Raw genomic sequence first — 25,306 nt, forward strand, 5'->3', positions numbered from 1 at the left:
CTTTCAAATAATACGACCATAAATTATGAAGTATACTTTCTCAATAGCTGGTTTGTTTTCCAAATATCAAAGAAGTAATTAATCAACCTAGATAAAGGTGTGAAGTATTTCTTCTTTTCTTCAAGATGATTTATGCTTTTAATCAGTATGACCAATTTTATTTTATTTTTTATTCCTTTTTTTTTTGGGTACTATATGCAAGTGTAAAAATCCAAAAGGAAAAAAAAATATTCATCCAAGTAAAAGAAAATGTTTAAAGCGGCAGGACAGATTGAAGATAGTTAACACATAAATATGCATAGGACAATTTATATAAAATATCCTTGGTTACCATGACATGCATCATATCAACAATTAACTGCTACTATGATTTTCACATATAGAACTTCGAAAATTTTATTCCATTCATGTGATATAAAAGATGTAATATTAATATGTGCTTATGCAATACAGGTGTAGTACGAAGTTGTGTGCATATGAGATTTTAAAGGAATGACAAGTATAAGATAATCATACCTTCTTACATTTCATTACTTACCATATGTAGTTTCTCTTTACATTTAACCATGTGATGATATATATGGCTTCTAATTGTAATCTCCGGATGTAGGAAAAATTTTGTAGATATATATATACAATTGATTAGAGACTCGTGCTGATAACGTGTTATGAAATATAATTCAAAGTAGCAATATGGAACAAGGAAAAAAAAAAGCAATTTAGTAAAACATGAACAAGAAATGGAGATAGAGAGAAGGAAGAGATTTTTTTCTTTAATTGTGTGTATTTTCTTATATATTACAAGGCTTTTATATAAGCATGAAAAGTGAAGAAAATATGTCCTGGAATATGTCATTGAACATAGCAAATATGTCATTGAATACGTCATTAAGCATTTGACATGAAGATCATGGAGAAAGAGTAGACATCCACCATAATATGATATTTATCATAACATATACAAAAAAATACACAAACATTATACATTTTTTCGTCTATTATCTTGAGAACGGCTAAACAATATTATTTTCCCTACTTATTCTCTGCCTAAAATGAATCTTTAACCTATCAGATGTGTGGTACTTAGGCTGTTTCCCTTTATTAATCTCTAGCCCCCGACCTAACTGGAAAAAGGTTGATTCTCGACTGCACTTCAGTTTTAGCGAATAATGATTCTTCGGATGTAGCCGCAAGAGTTGTAAAGGATAAATGAACCAGAAAGGATTAATAATTGGGCAGTCCAATTATTCGTACAAAGATCACTTGTTCACTCCTAAAAGGAACCGTGAAAACCTGCAATTGCTAGTTTTGAGCAGGTAAATGATAGAATGGAAAGGTTGCATACTATGCTTGGAGCAATGATGGTAAACATCAGCCGCTAAAAATGAAAATTGTTTCCAGGGCATTTTCCAATGGCATATTAAGGTAACTATTAGATCGGCCTTCTAGTCTTCGCAGGTAGTATTACCCCTGCGAAGACTGCAAATATTTGAAGATAGATCGTTCCTAAATAATTCTTGCAATTTTAACCACCAACATGAAGAAGTCCCATTTACAACCTATTTCGGCTAGAACAGTCCTCCACAAATTCTGGAAAGGACTAAATCATTATGGACATCTACTGCCTAAATTTTACAGCCAGGAAGTGAGAACTTCCCATCCCAATTTTCATCTCTATATTAAATGTACAGGAAAAACATTAAACGCTAGGCCATCCTAATAGCTACATGAGATAATCTGGGCTGAGCAGACACATTTATAAGCGCTTTTCCACCTTCAATATTACCTGCGGGGAAAAAAGAGCAATTTTACAACCCAAATCCTGCTTTCCGATAGTTTGGCTAACATACTAAAGCGGCAAAAGATCAGTGAAAGAACTCGAGACACGTGAATCTTTTTTACTGCATTTTCTTTTTCAAATGGGAGGTATTTCAAACTTGCCTTGATGCACCCCTGCTGTGGCTTCTGTTACCTTTATCATGTGAAATAGATGGAAGTTTAGAGATGATCAGCGAGCTCTGTAGTCCCTCCAATAACTGCACGTAACAAATCAAACACCAATTTAACTTTTTTGCTCCTAACCAGCAATTATCTAAACCTTCTGTATGCAGGCTTACCTGAGTACCATTAATTAATGAAATAAGACAACTTAAACAAAACATAAATGGTAGCCATGAAGAGCCGGAGGGTGATTTCTTCCAATTGTTAATGGAAATGACATTTAAAAAGGGCTGAATTCGATCTTTACTTGGTAGCCAAAATAGTGGGAAAGGATGGCACTGTAATGGTGGGGCCAGGTTACTGATGGCACAATATAAGTTCCCAACATTCTCTTCCAAAGAGCATACCAAGAGCACACTTTAAAACGGCCATATGAAATGAAAGATTGTTTCTTCTCCCAGCTTACAAATTAAATCAGGCAGTGAAAGGAAAAACAAGCAGGAAATGGGTGGTCAACTTTAAAACACAACAGGTTAAGTAAACTGTCTATTTTCCAATTCGCTTTAGACTCTTCATGATGCAGGTGTTTCTATGTTCTAATGATGTCTTTTCATTGGTCAAGACAAATAAAATCCTACTGCTTCAACGCCCTCCAATCATTTGACACCTAATTTTAGGATATTGGAAACCTTTGCTAGCTTAACTAATGTTCTCAAATATACTCACTTTAACATATTAGTTAATCTAGACTGCACTAATTGCTAGCAACGTGCTTACTAAAGCAATCTCAATATTGTCCAAAAACTAATCCCCAAAAATGCTGAAAGAACGTCCATTCTCCATTCAAGGACAGAAACGCAACAAATTTTTAGAGCAAAAAAGATTCTGCAACTACAATGATATACAGATAAACCGCTTTATTTTATTTTTTTTGTGCAAATGGCTTAAGCTAATGTTATTAGCCATGATTGAAACTTTTTAGCACAACCTGTGATGTAGCTACACTCTGTGTGTGTGCACGCGTGTATCCCGGCAGTTCACTTCAACAACAAGAAGCCAGTGGGATAGTGGGGTCTGGGGAGGGTAAAGTGTACGCAAACATTACCCCTACCTAATGAAGGTAGAGAGGTAGTTCACTTTTTTTTTTGATGGGTAAATAATATATTATATAAATATTTGCACTAAGCAACAGGCGTAATTACAGGTTGTGCAAATCAGCAATTGCGTCTAAAATATCATCTACATATGGTACCAAAACCAGTTTGCACCAAAAAGCGATCAACAAAATGCAATTAAGTTTAAGGCACTGTAAATTTCTTCTTTTGCCTTCAAAAATTCTACTGTTTCTTTCAAGCCAGACAGACCATAAGATAACTTGAGGAACAATGTTAGGTAGAGAGGCAGTTCACTTATTGCTGGAAATCAATAAACTTATCTTTTGCTGATAAAAGAAAGAGTCTATCCTCACAGAAGTTGAGTATACTTAAATCAAAGAGAAGGCTTACCCTTGATGTTGGTTGAATCCTTCGGTTTGATCTCCGGGGTTCATTAACTTCATGTATCAATTTGTCCTGTACTTCAACGTTACTTGACTTCATCCTAGATACAGGGATCTTCTTCTTCATGCCCTCACCTCTGTGAGATGATGTTGACGCTTTCTTGGCGATGTTGGCAGGGAGAGCTTCTGAAGAAAATTTCATGGGACCTTCAGCTCCGCCTTCAGCATTTGCCACAGAACTGACCACATTAGGCTGTTGTCCTTCACTCTTATTATACTTGACTGCATCACCTACCGCTCCGCTAGCATCTCCAGCGGAAGTAATACTATTATCCTTCAAATTTCTATTTGAACTAGGAAGCTTATTGGGTTTAGGAGGTTTCTGTCGAGCTTCAGTCACTTGTTTCTCCTTCGGGTCAATTCTAGAACTGTTTTTCCATCCACCAGCTCCTGTTGCTCGAGGCATCAAATATTTTGTGAACTTAGCTGAACCATGTGCAGTATCACTCTTAGTTGCCCTGTCTGAAACGTAATGCTTGCTTACTTCCATAAACTTCCTTTTCTTTCCTGGCTTAGGAACACCAAAAACTTTTGATCCCTCTTTCTGCAAACCAGACCTCATTGTTCGAAGTGTGTTGGGCTTATTGTCATTTTTGTTACTCCCAATATTGAATGTTTTTTCATTGACTGACAAAGGAAGCAATGCTGTTGGTTCATTTGTCACTGGCACCAACGGAACCATTTTCTCTGAGAGACTGTCATTTCCTGTATCCTCACTAGCAGGATTTCCCAGCTTAATTCGCTTCTCCTTAGGTGTATCGCCCTATTTATGTAATAAACAACTAGATCAAAAATAAGGCACATCACCCTGACTGTAGATTAACAACTAGGTACTATTTAGGTAATAAACAACCAGGTCACAAATAAGGCACACCACACTGACCATAGATAAACAACTAAGCTGAATAAATCAAATTCTTGAAGATTTGATAAAAAGAGAAGACTAGAAGGTATGTATACATGCAGACCTGGGACAAGAAGTCATGTCTTGACCTGGACCATTCCACCCACTCCCCATCTTTCCATACAAGAGTTGGTCGGAGATGCCATGCTCTGACAACTGCGGTATCTCCATAAGCTGAAGAAATGACGCAAGAAAATCTTACCAGTTAATCAACCACATAGAATGGTAGAAAAAAATTGAGTCTCAAACATTAAAAATACCTGGAAAGTTGACACTAAATGTAGTCTCATCCCTTTTGTTCTTTTCAGCAATGACCCCCTCTCGCCAGCTAAGACACAGGATAGGGCAAAGAAAACGAGATGTTGGAAAAATGAAATTCATATTGAGAAAAGATATTAAACTACAAAACTGAAAAGAAAACAACAAAAGCAACAACTAACCCTCAGTCCCAAACAGGTTGGGGTCGGCGAAAACTAGAAGAAAAAACAAGAAAAGAATATATCTCCTCAGGCCAACTCTGGCCTGACAAAGTCTGAATTACTGAGATAAAAACAAACAGGATTTTATGATAAATTACTTCCATTTTTCTATAACTGAGAAATTCCCATGGGCTAGGTCCGAAACTTTATGGATAGCGGGGCTCGCCCCTCCATCCTTCTCCACTTAAGTACCAGGATTTTGTCTGTGGCAGGATTTGAACCCGCAAAGTGTGCCTAACCCAAACATCACGCGTTGCGATCCTACCACTAGCCTGAAGCTCTGGTTGCTTTCTGAACTTGAGAATAAGATCAAAAATAATAAAATTTCATATGTATATTTATTTCTTTTGGAAGCACAGTGCGAACTACATTACAAATTCTATCAAGAAAAGTGCTTGTTCAACAATGTAAATTTATTAGCGTAACATGAATTGCCATATTAGGCACATGTAATAAAGCTCAAAGGAGAATAAGACCTCTAGACATTCAAAAGCTGATGAACAATATTCTTATAATGCCACAAGTCAAAAACTATTATCAATTGTTTTGCTTTTTTTATGACACAAAAATCAGTCTGGAGCCGATCCGTTGGGCCATCCGCATCCTTCAAAACTTGAGGATTATGGGCTCGCCCCTCTACCCTTCTCCAACTTAGTAATTATCATCTTAAAATGCAGGAAATAATTTAACCAAAAGGATATGTCATAAATCAAAGAAATTGTTCTGATGCATATATATTACCTACACACATACATCCCAAAAAAACATTCATTGTCAAGGACTGAAGGAGAAGACTAGAACTCACAATCATTAGGAGAGGGAATTGGCGACTTAATGTGATAAAAAGAGATTTGAACTTACCGATAGTCGATCCATGCATCAACTCTATCTCCTACATACCAGGTATACTCCTTAACAGCTGCTCTTCGCCTCTTTTTTGCTCCTTGCAGAGCAGTCACCGGATGTGCGGGACGTATTCTTGGTGTTTCGTCACTGTCTGCGTCTAGAGGTACCCAGTCCTTTAACTGTTCAAGCCCTGAAAGATTCAGAGGTATAAACCAGTTTTTAAGCCACAAAGTCCTTAGCCATAACGACAACAAAGAATGATGTTTTTTGGTTTCCTAGTCATATTCCATATGTACGACTAAAATTATCTGATTACTGCAGAAACAAGGGTCAGGTCATGACAAACTTTGAAATTAGATTTTATGGAAGGCAAAAGAATGTAAGTACTGAGTTCCAGGTAACAATTGTTGGACTTCAGATTCCACGAAGAGCAGAAGTTCTAACTTACCACTTGTGACATCTATTGAACTAAATGAGAAACTCCAAGGGGAAAAAAAGGCAAGGTCTTTACTAAAATTGAAGAAACACAACTTAAGGCAAAGAATAGATAAGTGAGCGCTTAGCAAGTCTTTGCTGAATATTACAAGTCAATTAATGGTTGAACTTTAGAAGTTCACTAACCACCACACGCCCAACCAAACAAGGGACTTCTAATATTACTCCAGCCAACTTGGGAAATGCAATATTCCATAAGGCCATGCTACAATTGTAAAATGTAAGTGGCCCCATACTTCCAGCTCACATTCTAATTTTAAGATATGAGCTTTTGTTTCTTAACCAACTCAATCTACTATCATTAGACAAAACAAGAGATGCATATCATCTAGTTCTTGTTTGCATTTTCACCATTCGTGGGTTCTTTTCTTTGATAGAGTCCAAAAAGAGAATGAATCTCTTTTTTCTTGATTGGGTAAACCCCACTGCCTAAAACCCTCCCCCTGGACAGGGCGACAGAGAATTTTTTCAACGTTAACCCCCTAGGACTCAACTCAAGCCCCCAACCATGTTGTAATGTTAACAAGCATCGACAAAAATTAAACTTACAAGCATAGGCATGACGATATGCTTAGACTAGCAGCAATTGCATCCAAAAATCCCAAATTGAACACTAATTACTCATCCCAGATGCAATGAACAATTGGAGAGGCAAGTTTCACTTATTCCCCTAATACTCAAGACCAACGTCTCTCCACACCAATCAAATAACTTGCAAAAATGTATCATTTTCAGCTTACCTTCATCAGATTGATGGTCAGTGTAACAAACGAGAGCTTTTCCATTCTTCAAAGTCAACACTTTGGCTGAGTACCAGGCTCTCTTACCATCATCACTATCTTTAAAAACCTGTCAGTACAAAAATTATTAATAAATTAAATCAGCAATGAGCTACATCATCAATAAAATAAACAAACAAATAAACAGTGAAGCGCCGCTGAAAATGGGGCATGATGGATAAAATAAATTCCCTAAAGAAGAAAAGCGCAAGTTCCAAATGTATAGCTTCTGTACGTGCACAAATCCTCAGAAAACAATTCGATGCAAAAGAACACTGGGAAATTCTCCCAGAACTACTCATTTCAATAGGATCTTACACCGAGTATCATACAAGTAATAAGGCAGCCAAAGGCTGATAAAGTTATTATTAACAAACCTCCACAAGGGAACCTTCTTGCATTTTAGAGCTTGCAGCATCTCCACATGCTTCCACATCATGGGAAGCCAACCTGGAGTCAGCATTTAGGCCTGCAGTCTTGCTCATTTCTGGCATACTATGACCCTTTGCTCCTCTTACATCCTTTTCGACACCTGTAACGGGAGTTTGAATAACCTCTTCATTCCTCACGTTGTCCTCTGCCATGTTGCCTGAAACACCAGTAGGCTCGCAAGCAGGGGTCGTGTCTTCATCAGACGGACCCTCAGATCTCTTGGAAAAGATGCCAGGAATCTTTTCGACAATTGAAATACCAGATTCATCCCCATTCACCTTTTTACCCTTGCCGCCATGCCCAGAAGGTGCTTGGGAAACTTTCCAGTAGTTATCAGGACCAGCTTCCACTAATTGATTCAGGGGCAAAGGATCAACCATTGCTACAATTTTTCCAGCATGTGACACAGCTTCAGCTGCCAGTTCCGCAGCCTTAACTATAGCATCCCAGTTCTCAGCATTTTTTGATGCAGCGGAAGCAGCGTCAATCCTTCTCCTCGCAGCCTCCCTAGCAGCGAATATAATTGAACCAGAACTATTGCTAACTTCTCGACCTTTCAATATGGAAGCAGGAGTGGCACTCTCCAAGTTGTTCATGTTATGGAAAGAGACAGCACTGGTTTGATCAGGATTGCTCACTCCACATGCTATCAATGCCTCATCCGCCATCAGTTTAGCTTGCATTGCAGCATTTGATGCAATCTTAGCAGCAGCCGCGGCTGCCTTTGCAACAGAAGCAGCAGCTGCTACAGCAGCGGCAGCAGATGTCAGCTTAACCTCCACATCCGCCACCAAAACAGAATTCTTTTGCTTATCTAATTGGCTCCACACATCTTGGCAGTGACTGACTGCAGAAGCAGCACTTGCAGCGGCCTCCTCTGCTTGCAGCTTAGACTCCTCAACTTTGCCTAAATACTCCGAAGTTAAGGCCTTTTTTCCTAAAAGCTCTCTCTTAGAGAGATCAGTGGAAGATGGGATAGAGATGATCGGTATATCAGAATTGTTTACAGGGGCAGAGCTAGAAAGAGGTGCTATGACAACTGACGTTGAAAAATGGCCAAGTATGGGAGCAGATGCAGGTCCTGTCTGGCTTTGAGCAACCAATGGTGCAACAGCAACCGATGATGACTGGCCAAAATTATCAGATGCCGGGGCTTTACTTGATAATTGAGTACATACTGCAGGGGCAGGAACAGATTCAGAAGAGGAACCACGCAAAGATTTGTGGGCACGATCCTCAGTACCAGATGCCTTTTTTCTCTTTCTAGATTTCTGATCAGCAGGCAACACTGAGGCATTTTTTTCATCACGCGGAGAAGCCCCAGCCAGAATACCACTTTCCCCAGCATGAGCCACTGAAACAGGCATTGCATGCTTTGCACCAGCAGAAATGGACAAGGATGACTCCTTTACGGGGGTTAATTTCACAGGCTCTGTAACAGGCAATGCAGGAAAGGCAGAAGTTTGTGGAGAAGCAACCCAGGAACCAGGGAAAGGGGCCTGTGGTAGCCAAGAGGCAGTGTGTCCCACAAAATTTCGTACTGGTGGAGTCTGATAGGGATGCATAGGAGAAAGTGCCTTATAATCGATGACAGCACCTCTGGCCATGCCACTAGATGGCAGCCCATCACATGAGGGGGTAGGTATATTCCAAAGAGGGGATGAAAGTGGTATAATAGGACTAACAACGCGTGAATTGATAGCCTTGCCGCTTGCTCGTCCAGTTGCCGGAGTAGTAACTTTATTTTGATGCATAACCTGCTTGTTAGCTTGATCTGGAGTTCTGGGACCTGCATTTCTCATTTCTAAAGTACAATCAGTAGCAGCATAACATGAAGGGGAAAAAATAGAGATCCTCTACCTGAACGTGGATGAGACGGAGTTTCATTGTTTCCAGTGTGAGATCTCTGTCCACGAATCCTGTCAACACACGCACGCCAAGCAGGGTCCCACAGACCTCTCCCTCCATCTGCAGAGCCTCAAGTAACAAATAAATTGTCCAAGTTTTAGAAAAGAAAGTAAAACATGAAAATATAACTAACACAAGCAGACAAACTAACCAGATGCCCCAAAAGCTGAAATCATGCAAGCCTCGTCTGGTGCAGCACCTTGTCTGCAGCAACCATTTGAAACAATGAAATTAAACATATACATCATATACATGTTAGATGGGCAGGCTATTTCACAATCCTTCCAGTATGCATTACTAGTGAGTTGGTCTAGCAACATCAAATAATCAGACCAATTGGACACCCACCAAAATAGTAGATGTTCTTCCCTTTCCTTGAACTCAAAACTATATACTTGAACAAAACTGGAAGAAAGAAATATCATCTTCAAGTCTATCCTATCAATCTAAATAACTCGTCTCGTTCTCTTTCTTTTCTCACCTTCAAATCTATCCTGTCAATTCAAAAGTCTACTCTCTCCTTTTTCTTATTTCCTTTATAATTTTCTTCTTTAAATGCAGCTCTGGTGTGGAAAGTAGTAGGTGGTTTGAAAGTTTTGTTGCTAATTCCCATAATCAAAAAAGAGGAAACAAGCATTCCTACCCACCGCCATATGAAGTCATACCTACATCCAAACATGCTCTAGTGCAATTTTTGTGCTTACACTACATGGTCTTATTTTAACGTGGATAGCTACCAGCACATATGCATATAAATTAAGAACGTGGCATATAGGACTCACATCAGAGACCCATAAACAAAAATTTGAGCTCGCAGTTGCACTTGTTGCAGATCTGTGAAAGGCTGATGAAACAATACAGATGCAGTAGATGAAGTGTTTAAATCCGGCAAACTTGAAGTTGGAAAGGAAACAACCCCATTGGACTTTGTAATATTGCGCTCGTTGTTTCCAGCTTCAATTTGCAATTTCTGCGCAGCAACAGAAGGGCTAAACAGAGCACCTGATTTGTCTCTTCTATCCAACTGCTTCAATGAGTTTGTTTCCTTCACTTGGTTTCCCTTCTTAGGATTTTCTTTACTTGATTTACTCGAGCCACGTCTTGCCTTGCGCTCACCCTTAGCACCTCCAGACTGAGCCGCTTTGTCAGTTACTAGAGGACTTACAAGAGAAATTTCTTGCACGATCTTAGTATCAGTTTGTCTGCTGCCAGATGTCAAAAGCAGTCCATCCCCAGCCTTCAACTGTAATTCAGTCAGAACAGATTAAGGAGCTATGAGAAGCATAATACAAAAATAAAATAATACGATTGTAGAAGACAATGCAGACCTCAGTTAGTTGGGAAGCTTGAGTACTAGTGATTGATTTGTCTGCTTCTCCCTTAGCATTAACAACCAATGGACTTACATCAAAAGTAAAGCTCCTATCTGCTTTAGTGGAAGCATTTTCTCCTGAACTTATGGAGGTGGACTGCGCTTTACCACCAATTTCAATTGTATCAACAAGGGGAGCAACATTCTCAACTACAGCACTACTTCTAATCTCTGCTGTTTTCTTTTCACTTGGTGAAATAGCAGAACAACTTACGAAAGCAACAGAATCATGTTTAGGTCCTCCAATTACGCCAGAACTTTCCTGAACTGCAAAGGCAACTAAATCATTTCAAAACTCCTTTTGTTTGTAAAAAAAAAAAAGGCCTTTCGCAGAAAAGAACAAGCGTCGAATGCTACCAATCTTTTCAATTCTCATTTAGAATTTTTCAAGGAACTCGATGCTATGTATTGCACTCCACCCAGGCAATGCTCCTTTTTGCAGGTTTCTATCTAAATCATTACCAACCATTATCTATTATCAGCCCCTTCCCGACCAAGAGACATTCTAAAATTTCAAATGAGTCCAAAGCTCTTTTCTTCTTCTATCCATTTTTTAAAATAAACTCATAATTGTGTGATTTGACAAAATGAAGAACCTTGAGCTCGTCCAGCATTACTTGAAGTATACTCATATGCTTTCATATGTTTATTACACATGCACATATATGATCACAGAGATATTGCCTATAGATTAGCGATATTTGAAAAGGCTAAAAATGAGAAAGGAATTGTGAAGTTATTCTCATAATGTCATCTAATAGGTACTTGGTATAATGAAACGAGGAGGGAGGAGAGAGAGAGAGTCCAAGTTATCTTTGAGTTCATAAGGCCCTATGATCATGTTTCAATTCTTCCATTTGGCATAGATAACTGACACAGTAAGACAATTCAATCTGTCAATCAGTTGATCACTGAACAAGCAATACAATTGGTTCTAAAGAGAGAATGAACAGGTCATAAAGCACAAAAGAAAAAGCAGAAGAATATAAGTATGCAAAACCTGACATCTCAATATGCAAATAAAGATAAAACAGCAACAAGTAACCTACAAATCGCCCATGTTCACTAAGAGGCTTATGACACCATTGACTTCAAAAGATGATGGACACTGAGACCAGTTAGTATTATACCCATCTGCAGTACATAATAAATGGGGATCTCATAAGGCCACAAAGCATTCAATGAAATGCAAACACCACTGCTTATGTCATGCTTTCACAAAGACAACTCTTCAGTAGTTAAGAGTGTTATCAAAGGCGTTGGGGCTTTAAGCGCAAAGTGCAAATAAAACGTGGACTTTGATGAAGAAAGGTGCAAATGGACGGAAAAGATACAATTGTGTATTTGTAGTCTAAGACTAATAATTATAAGCATGACTAATAAATATATGAACAACGAAATTGAAAATTGAAAACAAATTATGATAAAGTGAAATATCAATTATTTAGTGTCCCCTCCCTAAGATTACTCATTGGCAAGGAAAAGTATGCCTTAGAGCCTTGATGATGGTACTGAAGTGCTCTCTAAGCGAGCCGAAGCGCGCTCTAAGCGCTCAACATGTATTGCGCCTCGCCTCAGGGCTTAAGCACGCTTTAAGCATGCCTTTGACATCATTGATAGTCAACATAGAAGTCCAAAATGTTCACTAACAAGAAGTTCTCTCACAATGAAATGAGAAAGAAAACTAGCTTGTAAATAGTTCATTAGCAAACAACAACCAGATGTTGTGGTAGATAAAACTGAGAAAATTTAAAACAAAAATTATATATTAAATTACCACAGTCCAGAGGGAGCAAAGGGAAGGGGGAGACAAGTATACCTAAATAAGCCCATTTTTCCAAGAATAAATGATAATCGCTGAGCAACCAACAGATCATAGATATAATTATATGAGTGCCGGAAATAAAAGACCAACCTCCAACTTTTCCCAATTCCACTGTTTCTACAATTATTTCCTGATTCCTTGCAAGAGCAGCTGCCTCAGCACCATCACCCTCTTTGATAGTTGAACCACTATTCATTGCACATGCTTCCACATGCCTAAAGCACTCGCTATTTGCTTCAGCAATTGCTGCTTGCTCAACGTCGCTTGCTGTGTCGGGATTACCCTGAATAGAACTGTTCTGATTAACAATCACAGGTGCTATATCCATATGACAGTCACCAGATGCATCTTTTTCATCAGCGGAAAGGGGACCTGGACGGCCTGCAATAGACTCCTTCAGTGTTGCCACTTGTGCTTCTACACTGGGAACAACTTCCATTTTCTCCTTTTCTGCCAAATGCTCTGAACCCATCAAAACTGATACTGGCTTCAGCTTTTCATCATGATTAACTATCTCAGTTGCAATAGCGCCACTACCAGAAGGCAACGGAACACTCACTGGTGTGCCACCTGAGATTAAGCTCCCACCTTCAAACCCAGCATTTGATGCTGCAAAGTCACACCAAGTAGCAGTAAGAAGTAGCAAAAAATTATAACAGGCTAAATTTCTAAAACACATTTGGCCGTCTACAATATTTAAGCACTAAAATGAGAAATAGAAAATGATACCTTGTTTAATCAATGCGGAATGGTCAGAGATTTTTCCAGGTTCTTCACCCACAGAGGAGGATCTAACCCCATGGTCACGCTCACATGATCTCTCTGTCTCATTTTCTACTGGCAGCACTTCCTCCTTTTCCTTACCGCTAGAGACATCCTCATTAGTAGTATCAACATCAACCACACAAGGGAAGCTTTCTCCACATATGTCCATCGATCCAACAGGCACAGACGAGGAGGCGCGGTCTCCAGCACATGCATCCCCCTTGGAGACCCTATCAGCATCATTTCCAGTTTCCAAATTCTCAGGTACTGGCCTCTCCACAATAAGTTCAGCAGAAATAGATGCCTCTTGTATATTACTCGGACCTTCCAGAGAATAAGTACAATTACCGTTACCATTATTCGGCTTTGACGGCTCGGAGAGCTCTGATATTGTACATGCCTCTGACATACCAAGATTAAGTGGGATATGACTTTCAAGAATATTTTCCTCTTTCTCATTGCAAGTACTCAGTCCATCTGATATCTGCACAGCAGAGACCTCCATCTGACCCTTGGAGCCGTTTTCTTGGTCCTCGGAGTCTCTTGAATCTAAACACTGACTTATAGATGCCTCCTCATCCTCACAGAGTATGCTATTACCTTCAGCCTGTAGCTTATCTTCCGAGACTTTTGAGGAAACCGTCACCAATCCGCAAATCTCAGGAGGTTCAGCAGAAGAAGCATCTTCTTTGCATCCATCAGCAGTAAAACTGCATTCGTTCCTTTGCACGCAAGATTCCTGTAATTTAATCATCCTGGTATCAGTTGGAAGCTCTTTTACTACTTCCAGTTCTGAAGCAGAGAGAGAGAGAGGACTGGCATTAGAGGTACAAGTTTCACTTTCAACGCCACTTCCACACAGCTTTTCATCACCTGTACTACTCTTCTCTTTGCTCACAGAAATTTGTTTCTCCTCTGGTTTGTGATGTTCACTTGGTAAACCACTTGTATTTCCACTATGACAGCTGGTTAAATTATGCTGACTATCCAAAATCTCCACACTCACAGGACGAGCATCTGTAAGGCACTCGTTAATTGCACTTTGAATTACAGGAACAGATGGATGTCTATCAGATTTATCAGGTAGAAATTCATCTTGTGAAGTTTTAGCTTCCCCTAGATTCTCATCAATGCTTTTTATTTCAGTCTGTGACTTTTCCTCAGCAGTAACTCCAGAACATCTCTCACCAGCAATGTCAGAACATCTATCAGCAATACGTTCCAACGCCTGCATTTCTGCAGCGCATGCAATATGTTTACCTTCTCTCTCTGTTCTCTCACACTTAGAGAATGTAACAGTAAACTCAACTGACTCATCTGCTGGTGCTGCTGAGCTGGACTCTTTAATATCGTCTCTTTTATCATCCAACTTCAAATTAGATTCCACTGGCTGGATTAAGCAACCCAATTCATTTCCAGCATCTGACTCTTCAATAATAGTGTCCCCTGGAACCATTTCTTCTTGCCCAACCGATTTCAATAACATTTCAACAGATTCTGTTGATGTTGCCTCAGACCACACATTATTACGCCTTGGTATGGAGCAAGAATCTGCAGCACTTGAACTGAACTCTATTCCACTACTTCCCCGAGAAAAATCCTCTATCCACTGGTTGTCTTCCTGAGTGGGGATACCAAGGAAAACCTCGTTTTCAACTAAGCTGTCAAATCTTAAATGCCCCTGAAGACTATCGTCAAAATCAAATTTGGGAAGAGCATAGGGATGCAAAACAGAGGAAACTTTGGAGCTGTCTTCACCAGTTAAATGACTTTGATAATCATTGTCATTGTAATCCATCTGTATATCCCTGGACAGCAAAACATATAAGTTAGTCAAACGATTAACAATGAAATTCATGGAGTATATATTAAAAGATTTTCCTCCTTAAGCCATTCAAACTTTCCAAGAAATTAAACTTTGACAGCCAAATGTTTGTGGTTGTACCTTTTTGGGATAAGTATTGTGGTTGTACTTATAAATTGGCATGTGAGCTAAACTTCAAGCCAAATGTTTGCAACTTGGTTGATCATATTCATTTTCTTCATCAAGTGAGATTATATAGTGTAATCATTGTTTACTGATTGTTATCAAATTCAGAAGAAACTTTTCGATGTGGCAGATCAACATTTGGCTCCAAGTTAGCTTTGTTTCAAAGTGTATCAAGACTATTTTTTGATGTCTGGAATTTGGTTTTACCAGGAAATAACATCCTCATTGTGACAGTTTCATCTATGGTATATTACGGAATAAAGTGGGAAGATTACCATATAAAAGCACCAATGCAAAGATGCGACAACAATACTAGAGCTAAATCAAAATTATCCCCAAGTAAAATCTTGAAAAACATCAAAGTGAACCAAAGAAAGACACACTTGAACCACTACAAAAGAAGTATATCAAATGCACAAGCATAATGCCAATAACAAAAAAGAAACGACCAAGAATCCTTCGCTGACAACACATCATGAAATGAAGCTTCTATTAATATGCCTCAGAACCTTCAACTGATTTTCAATAATTACTCATACATGAATGAAGGAAAAAATAACCAGCAAACAAAGTAATTAGGTTGAGGCTGTATAGAACTTCTAATAGTTTTTATTTATATTTGGCAGAATACATAGTTAACCCCCTAACCTTGAAGCCAAATCCCTTTGACACACCCCTCCAACACAGGTAACTCCTTACACACCAAATCTTTCCAAAGTATGTCTAACACGCTATTTTTTTCTCGACCAAAACATGTGTAACGTCAAGCACCAATAAGGTCGTGACGTGTGTCATTAACATTTTCAAAGCACATTATTTACTCTTGATCATCTTCTATTCAAATTTCAAGTTTGTAGCCCATAACTCCAATCTGATATTTTTCAATGTTTATTCCACAAAATCATACCTAAACAGTATAAGTACATCAGATTAATCCATCCATCCCAACTAGTTAATGCTAAGTCTTAGCTTGAGGGACATTTTTGGTATTTGCTTGGGAGCTATTATAACCCTATACAACAAATAGGATGTTTAGTTCAGACAACTTTGATAATTGGATGATTGATACTTCATTTTGTAAGATTGTGATGGTTGTATGCCATCGTTGTACGAAGCATTCATTGGAGCTTGTATGAGGATTTCACTGCCTCTTGAGGGGTTCAAACAGATTTGGTGCTTCATTGAATTCCTTAATATGAGGTAGTTGATTTCTGACACCATTTATTGCCTATAACATTCATATTTGTATATTATCTTCTCATCTCTTTTCTATTTTCTCTTTTGCTTTCTTTTTTTGAATTTCCATTATCTTTGTACCTGCCCGCTAACACAAAACAATAAAAACATTGTACCATTCATAGTTCTCTAAAAGTTGCCTAACTAAAAAGAAAATCCAGAAGATCTAAATTGCTCGGACACGGGTGCGGGTATCCGACACGTGTACGAATCAAAGATCGGATCCTTCGAGATGTAAATTCTAAGATTCGGGGATACGGATCCCAGTACGGACGCGGGCGCAGAGATCCACGGCTAAATATAATTCAAAAATACAATAATATCTCTAAATTATGAGAAATTTTGTGGAATACTTACATATAGCTTGTAAAGTGTAGATTTTTTTTTATTCTCAAGTTGTAGATAATTAAGGAATTCATTTTCTAGATAAGGTGTGCTATTCTCTTCAAACTTATCCTAGTTTTGGTTCAGACTTCGAGAATCAAATTGTATTTCGTCTCGAATTTTTCCGCCCGTCGTGGTCAAAGTACCCAAAATTATTTGGCCAAATCCCTTACGAATCCCATACCCACACCCATACTAGTGGCGTGTCAACACGGGTGCGGCACTTAAACTACCGCGTCAGGAACAGAAGATTATAGAAGCTACTAACAGATGCACAAAAGTTTTAAACAACATACAAAATGCAAATAAAAAAGGCCTTAAACCTTTTCAACCCACTCTCTCCTAACACAGGTAGCTAAAAATTCCCCTATGTCTTTTATAACTGTGGTGTCCAGACCAGCTTGCGCACACCTCGACTAATTCCACATGATACCTATTACCTCCCACCAACATCAGGTGCCAAGAACCTCAATCCACCAAGGCTTTGACAAATAGAAAAAAATCACCTAGTGTTTTTGTCTACGCTAGGATTTGAACCTGAGACCTCAGGCTATCAACCCACTTCATTGACCACTAAGCGACACGTTGGGCGCTAAAATGACTTTTGCCAAGAATCTTTCTATTTTGATTAGAGATTTGTGAGTGGGTGAAAAATGTAAAGAACCTCGTGTTAAGAACCTCTAGGTAAAGACTCCCTAATTTGCCTCAAAAAGATAAATGTGTATTTCCTTTACAAGGAAAAAGACAAATGAGTATTGGAATAGGTCCAAAAGAAGCTAAATGGATATTGAGGATTCAACTAGCAAAGGTAGGCATGGTACCTAGCTACAGACCTAAAGAAATGAACTTTTTACCAAGTCAAAAAATCACCATTTCATCCTTAACCACCAAGACGCTCCAAAGTTTAACTGTTTCAACAATAGCAACTACTACCCCTCAGTCCCAAACAAGTAGGGGTCTGCTATATGAATCTTTACTTAGCATATTTCTCCATTTAAGCTCAACTCATGTCATCATCATACCAAATAAAAATAAAAGCGAAAAATAAGTTAACTCTATAAAATAATAGTAATAATAATAAAAATACTGATATTGGAAGTTCTCTAAATTTCTAGTGGCATATAAATCCTACAAACAAACAAAAAAAGCAGTCAGGTGCCCAAAGCATCCCGTAAGATCCAGGGAAGGACCAGATGCGATATAGACCGTCTACCTTAAGGTACGCACTAGTGGCTGCTTCCATGCCACACGGAGACAACTTCATCGTTGCTCCGAGGCTCCCCTTCACATATAAATCTTAGAATTTGCCTTCTCTCGGTTGTAATCAGAGAGACCAAAAAAGGACAACTTTTATAAAACTCAAGCGACCACTCAGATAAAAATCAAAGTCTAACTAGTCACACACCTGCATTTAACTACCATGAAAACTACAGTTGAAAAAAAAATTACACGGCTGAGGAAATGAACAGTTACCAGAAGAATTAAGTGTAGAGTTGCTACCTCCCTCCATCCGGTGATAAGATCTCAACCGTCGATCAACTCAGCCCAAACGATATCAGCTACGCGATGCTTCATACCATCTAGGGTTTTACGCAACAACTCCCAAATCGCCAAACCCTAACCCTAACTTTAAACCTAGCTCTTTTAAAACCAAAACACGCACACCTAAACGACGTCGTCGGAAGAATAAATATCTCCGCCTGTAACCTCCACAGCTTCAGCGACGAAGAAGAATTTTTTAAGTGAGCAAGTGAAGAAAATAGCGAAATTGAGTGCAAATGAGCTTCTTATATATGTACGAAAAATAGTGTGTTTATCTCTGTGTGTGACTAAAGGGGTTTACTGTGTGAAAATTTGTTTTTATTTTCACGTGGACTGGATCGAATTTTGAAAAAGTGGGGAGTTTTGTGTAAATAGCAAGGAATAACTAGGGGATCAAATCTCAGAGGTGATGTAAAGTTTTGAAATTTTGAGGAGTTTTATGTAAATAATGAGGAATGATAAGGATGAAAACAAAAAGGAAAGGAAGAATATAATGAGGTGGTGGTATCTTATTGGTTCTGGTGATTTTGGAGCCAATGAGACGTGTTGTTCTATGGTTTAAAGCGACGGGCGGTCGTTTAAAGTCACCCGCAGATGAGTTACCAATAGATCTTCTTTAATCTTTTTATTATTGTTTTCCTTTTTTAACTAAAACTATATTTCGTCAAACTTCTAAAATCTATCTTATTTTGAAAAATATTTTTCTCAAAGCACTTTAACCAATTAATTTAAAATTACTTTTGAGCAAAAATTAATATTTGACTCAGTTTTTTAAAAGTATTTTTAAGTATATTTTTCTCAAAAATATTTTCGATGAGAAAGTATTTTTTTTTTATTTCTCAAAATTGCTTCTGCTTCTACTCAAAAACACTTTTTTCTTCTAAAAGCTTGGTCAAACACTTCACTTTGAGAAAAATACATTTCACTAAAAAAAAGACACTTTAGCCAAAAACAAAATTAGTCAAACATGCTATTAACGTGGTACATACACTAAACTATATTCCTTAAATAATAAGTTATATATAAAAATATATTAGTCTAGGGTTGGGCATATATCGGGTAAAACCGATAACCCGAACCGTTAATTTTTTATTGGATTATCGATATCAGGTTATTGGGTTAACAGTTCGATAATGATTTAGAATTTTTTTACTATTGGGTTATCGGTTCGGGCCTCGGTTTGCCAATTTTGTTAATGGGTTAACCGATAACCCAATAAGAATTAATAAAATTACGACTTTATCCTTAAGTATATACAAATGCTAGGGCTTCAGTTCATTCTCTCATATTCTTTCTCAACCTCACTTTTCAGTTGTTTCATCTTCATTCTTCATAGACCTTACTAGTTACTCCTAGCATAAGTCTTTAGTATGCTATATGTGAATTCTTCTCTTTTTTTCTTAACTCCGGCGAATTGTCTTTTTTGTTTTGCTTAACTCTAGAGTGAGTTATCTTATCGGGTAAACCGATAACCGATTAACCGATACCCGAAAATCAATATCTTATCGGTTCGGTTATCGATTTATCAAATTTGTAAACCGATAACCGATATGCTAAATCGATAATATTCATAATCGAACCGAACCGACTCTCACCCCTATATTAGTCACTCATAACTAGACAACAAATATTCGACAATGACAACAATTAACCCAATGCAATTCCACCGTAAAGCACAGAACATCACTCTTATATAAAATAACATGACATGCATTTATCTTTTGGTGCATCTAAATATGAACCAAAAAAAATTAATTTTATTTTTTGGCTTTCTCTCCTTTAGGTGATAGAACAGAAATCAATTTCCTTCGAGAAAGAAAGCCATTTGAGACATAAATATAATTTTCCTTAGAATATTTTTTGGCAAATAGTATAAATAAAATGTACTTATCCATTATAAAAATCTTTTCAGATCTTACGATAAATGGAAGTTCAATTGTTCAACAACTAACATAAGACACACACAAGCTTTAGACTCGAGTAAAGCTAAGGCACTTGCAACACAATGGGAATTTTCTTTTAAAATAAAGTTAAAATAGTGTATTTAATGAATTCTCAAAAATTAGTAGGGTAATAAATGGTAAATGAAAAATTAAATTTTGAAATAAAATGCATGATACAGACGCAAACCAATAAAAATATGAGAAAACGATCTCCTATAACCACTTGTAATATGAATTGAAGAAATTCATCTTACAAAAATCTCACATATTTTGTTTACCAATCGTTTGAGTCTGTGACAAAATCGAATTAATTTCATTGAGTCTGTCTAAGTAATAAACTAATAATCACTCGCACGCTTGATGAAATTTGAGTTGACTTTGTATGCATGGCATTACCCGTTTGACCATAGATTTTGCCAAAATAAATTTGGGTTTTATTTGGTAAACACATATTTGATCATAGATTTTGGCTACATTTTGGCAAAATGTCAAATCCCAAATCTCAAAACCAGCTCAGTAGTTGTTTTTGGGCCAAAATATCATTATTATATTTTTTAAAAGTTGCCCCAAACTTTTATATTTTATAAAAGAGCCCACCATTTATTATCTTGTAACAATGTTGCTTCGTCTTCTTGGTCATCTGATAGCGTACATGTAGTTCATTATAAAAATGATAATTTTGTACCAAATATACTTATACTCAAGACTATGGTTTGCGATAATATAATGAATGTTATTGATAATAGTATTGTTGGGTATTTATGATAGTTTTTAGAACTTGTGGGTATAAGTTATGTTTCATGTTTTTCCAAAATAAATTTTAGAAATATGTTTTGAATACTGATGTCCAATCACATTTCATCTTCAAATCAAATTTCAACCAAATCAGATTTTTCAAAACAATTTGGGAATCTATGGCCAAATGCTAGCTTAGTATGTGGCAAATTAAGTGAAAGTAAGGGCGTGTTTGGTACGAAGGAAAATGTTCTCCATGGAGAATGTATTCGTGAAAATATTTTTTTGGAAAATAAGTGGTTTTACCACTTATTTTCCCTTGTTTGGTTGGTGAGTGAAAAAGAAATTCGAAAATATTTTCTAGTGTTTCGTTAGACAATAGTGGCGGATTCTTCGGAAAATTACACTGTTTAGCTCGGTAATTTTTTAAAAAATATGTATATATACTATATAATGACCCCCTCCCCCGACTTCTGATGAGTTTATTTCTTTATATTTTGATTCCCCTTAATGAAAATCCTAGCTTCGCCACTGTTAGAGGGTGGAATTTTTTTGTTATAAAAATAATTTTTATGCTACTGTCCCCCTCCCCCTCCCCCCCCCCCCCAAAAAAAAAATCTCCATGTTTTCTGTGCTCTCCTTCCCCTTATACATAAATTTATATTTTACGTTAAAAATAATGAGTTCAAATGAATCAGTGCCCGAGTGCTACGTCTGCCTCTCGTCAAATGGAGAGAAATCACCCAAATTTTTTGCTTCTGCTGGGATTTGATTTTTCGTCCTCGTGGTTTTTGTTATACTTCATTGACCGCTAGACCATATACTGAATCGTTTTCTTGTATGTGTTTCTCACTTGCCTCCAAATTGTGCCATAAACTTGACAAAACAGTGGAGTAGCAACAATTGTATCAGTTTTTATCTAGTATTTACTATAAAAATTACACGTATTTTTCAAGAGGCTTTTGTGGCCCACATATTATGGTAATTAATTTGATTAATAACTTGTCTTCCAAGTAATTACCTTATTAGATAAGATTTTATTGTTATGCATATCTCGAAGTTTCCTTGATAGAAGAAAACTATTAATTATGAGTCTCAAGGGTAATCGTATTTTATGGAAGAAGTTCCTAGAGTTAAAGTATTTGCCTAAAAGTCCATAGCCTACCTATAAATACGCATGTGACTCTATCAGTCAGACATCCTGCGATAGGCACAGGCTAGAAGGCTCATAAATTTTTCTGTTATAGATTTACGAAGGCGAGTCCCTACAATATTTGAACAACAATGGTTGAAGATATGTTCCTATTAATATTCCGTTGCGTTGGCTCTATGTATTTATGTGATTTTCTACATCGTGATATTAGAACTTGCCTTTAGCCGTGTTGTTTAGTATCTGTTGATGGTAATTGTGACTGTAATTTACCATGTTCATGTAACATGAAATTTCTCTATCGCATGGAGAAATTTTACGGTTTTGACCTCCTAGTGTATTGTAGTTGACTTCATAATATGTGTGACCTTTATATATATTTCTGTCGGCATTCTGCTCCTTGCTCGTCAGTTGTGTTTTAATGTAAGAAAGAAACACTCGTAATCTGATTAGGTTCCGTGGTTTGACGTTTTATAGTAAGATTAGGATTATGACGCCTCGTGTGTCTAGGTTACTCCATTGAATTTGGATTTACGTTTCTGTTCTGGTGGTTCATCGCTTACGAATATTTTATTCTTATGATGTTTGATTATAATTAGAAAATTGAATCTGTTTGTGCAACAAAATTTGCTGACATTAAATATCTTATTCAGTTTGATATTTAATGTGACATGAACTATCCATAACTTGTCTTCTTGTTTCAAATCTGTTTGTTATCAACTTTAATGAATATTAAATTATTTTATCCTCTGAAAGAGGAGTCTAGAACTTACATATAAGGTTGCTACTAATTTAAAGTAATTAGTTTAATTATTAGAATTGTTTTCCTAATGGGTCTATATAGGCATCTGCTTATACTTCGTCTTGCTCATTATTAAGAATGTAATCAATATTTTATTTTTTGTTGTTGTTGTTGTTGTTGTTGTTGTTTTTTAGTGGTTAAAGGTTATAATGACATCTATTTAGTCCAGTTATCTTATTAAAAAGGTAACCCGGCCCTACAGGGAGATAACCATTTTAGTAAGGTTAATTGGAATGAGGTAGTAAACCTTCAAGTTGAAAATTATCTTATGCCCAAAGGTACGGATTAATTTTTATTAATTTTGTGTTACTAGTCTAATAAAGTAAAGTAAATTCTATGCATGGGTTGCAACCTCCGCCCACATGATGGTCTAGAATTTACTTAGAATCGGTATTTTACGTGATTCACCTTTGATGGATTGTACTTCATAGCTCATGTATGTTTATCCTTGTTTTGCAGTCTTTACCGCTTTTCCTACCACTATTTTTAATGAGAATGCTCGAATTCCAATAGTTTTTGGTGACAATTATACTGACTGGAAGGAGAAAGTCCTTCTCACTTTAGGATGCTCGGATCTGGACCTGACACTCCATGTGGATGAACCACCTATTCCCACGGAATCAAGTACACGAGCGGCTAAGGCTAATTATGAGCGGTAGGAGCGATCTAATCGCTTAAGTTTAATGCTCATCAAAGCCCACATAAGCCAAATCATTAAAGGGTTCTATCCCTAATAGCGATAAATCAAAGTTTATATGAAGGCAATTGATGAACAATTTGTAAGCTCCGATAAGGCATTGGCCAATACTCCTATGAAGAGGCTCTCAAGTATGACTTTTGGCGGAAGTCGTTTAGTGCGTGAACACATTTATGGAGATGAGAGACATTGCTTACTGAACTTAAGTCCCTTGAGGTTGATATGTCTGATGAACCATTTCTTGTGCATTTCATTCTCAACTCACTTCATACGGAATATGGTTCGTTCAAGATTTCTTACAACACACATAAGGATAAATGGTCAATCAATGAACTCTTGACCACGTATGTTCAATAAGAAGAGAGGTTGAAGCATGAGACACCTGAAAGTGTTAATACGGTGACTCATGGTAAAAGAAATGCAAAGAAGCGCAAAAGAGTTTCCATGAAGAAGAAAAACACCTTTGACAAAGATGGTTGTCGTTTCTGTAAGAAGAAGGGAATCTGGAAGAATGATTGTCTGAAATACAATAAATGACTTAATAAGAAAGGTAATTTTACCTTTGTATGTTATGAATCTAATTTTACTGAAGTTTCTGATAATATATGGTGGATTGATTCTGGTGCTTCAATTCACATTGCCAAAATCATGTAGGGCTTTCTAACTCAGAGGAAGTCGATAGAAAGTGAACAATACGTCTATTCTAGCAATAGGACGTGTTCACGTGTGAAAGGCGTGAGGACTTATAAGCTCATTTTGAAGGATGATTTTCACTTAAATTTAGAAAATACTTTTTATTTTCCAGACTATTCTAGAAATTTAATTTCTCTTTCAAGACTATCAATTAGTGGATATGATTTGAATTTTCACTATCCTTTTGTGAAACTTTTGAACGACAATAAAGTTGTTGTTTTTGAAATTTTAACGAAAATTTATATAAACTTGAGCTAGATCCCACATTTGAATGCAATGTTTTACCTTTGCATGACAAAGAAATTGGCACTAAGCAATGTATTATCAATGAGAACTCATCAAGTCTTTGGCACAAGAGATTGAGACACATCTCTATTAAAAGAGTCAAAAGGTTGATTAATGATGGAACTCTAAAAGCTCTTGATTTTTCTGACTTTGGGACTTGTGTGGACTGAATAAAGGATAAGCACACCAACAAATCAACAAAAGGTGCTAAAAAGGAGTTCCCAATTGCTTGAGATCATACATACAGACATCTGTGGACTTTTTCCTACCCCTTGCTTGAATAGTGAGAAATATTTTATCTCATTTATTGATGACTATTTAAGATATATGTATCTCTATTTTCTGTTTAACAAATCAGAACTACTTGATGCTTTTAAAGTTTACAAAGCAAAAGTAGAGAAACAAACTGGTGCTCAAATCAAAATTATAAGATCTGATAGGGTGGAGAATAGTATGGTAGGTACACAGATAAGGGACAAGTTAAGGGTCCATTTGATGAGTTCCTTGAAAGTGAAGGTATAATTGCCCAATATACCATGCCAGGA

At 37.2% G+C, this 25,306-nt stretch overlaps 1 protein-coding gene across 6 annotated transcripts; it reads right to left on the minus strand.

Moving 5' to 3' along the window:
- Positions 1-1,503: 1,503 nt before the first annotated feature.
- Positions 1,504-18,791, minus strand: LOC107802887 (protein SWOLLEN 1). 6 transcript variants are annotated; one of them, XM_075246755.1, is made up of 15 exons: positions 18,415-18,791; positions 13,269-15,112; positions 12,630-13,148; positions 10,671-10,981; positions 10,125-10,585; positions 9,494-9,546; positions 9,295-9,402; positions 7,380-9,223; positions 6,964-7,072; positions 5,744-5,918; positions 4,664-4,731; positions 4,468-4,577; positions 3,447-4,262; positions 1,942-2,036; positions 1,504-1,786 (listed from the first exon to the last, which is right to left on the minus strand). In XM_075246755.1, exons 2-15 carry the CDS (start codon positions 15,100-15,102, stop codon positions 1,783-1,785), a joined length of 6,507 nt encoding a protein of 2,168 aa, XP_075102856.1. In that variant the 5' UTR covers positions 15,103-15,112; positions 18,415-18,791; the 3' UTR covers positions 1,504-1,782. The 6 variants fall into 6 exon arrangements, with proteins under 6 accessions (XP_075102856.1, XP_075102752.1, XP_075102826.1 ...); XM_075246651.1 differs by having other exon boundaries at positions 7,380-9,238; positions 9,295-9,411; XM_075246725.1 differs by having other exon boundaries at positions 18,388-18,745.
- Between the last annotated feature and the right edge of the window lie 6,515 nt (positions 18,792-25,306).

The sequence above is a fragment of the Nicotiana tabacum genome, chromosome 1, assembly GCF_000715075.1.
Source record: "Nicotiana tabacum cultivar K326 chromosome 1, ASM71507v2, whole genome shotgun sequence".
Taxonomy (NCBI): Eukaryota; Viridiplantae; Streptophyta; class Magnoliopsida; order Solanales; family Solanaceae; genus Nicotiana; species Nicotiana tabacum.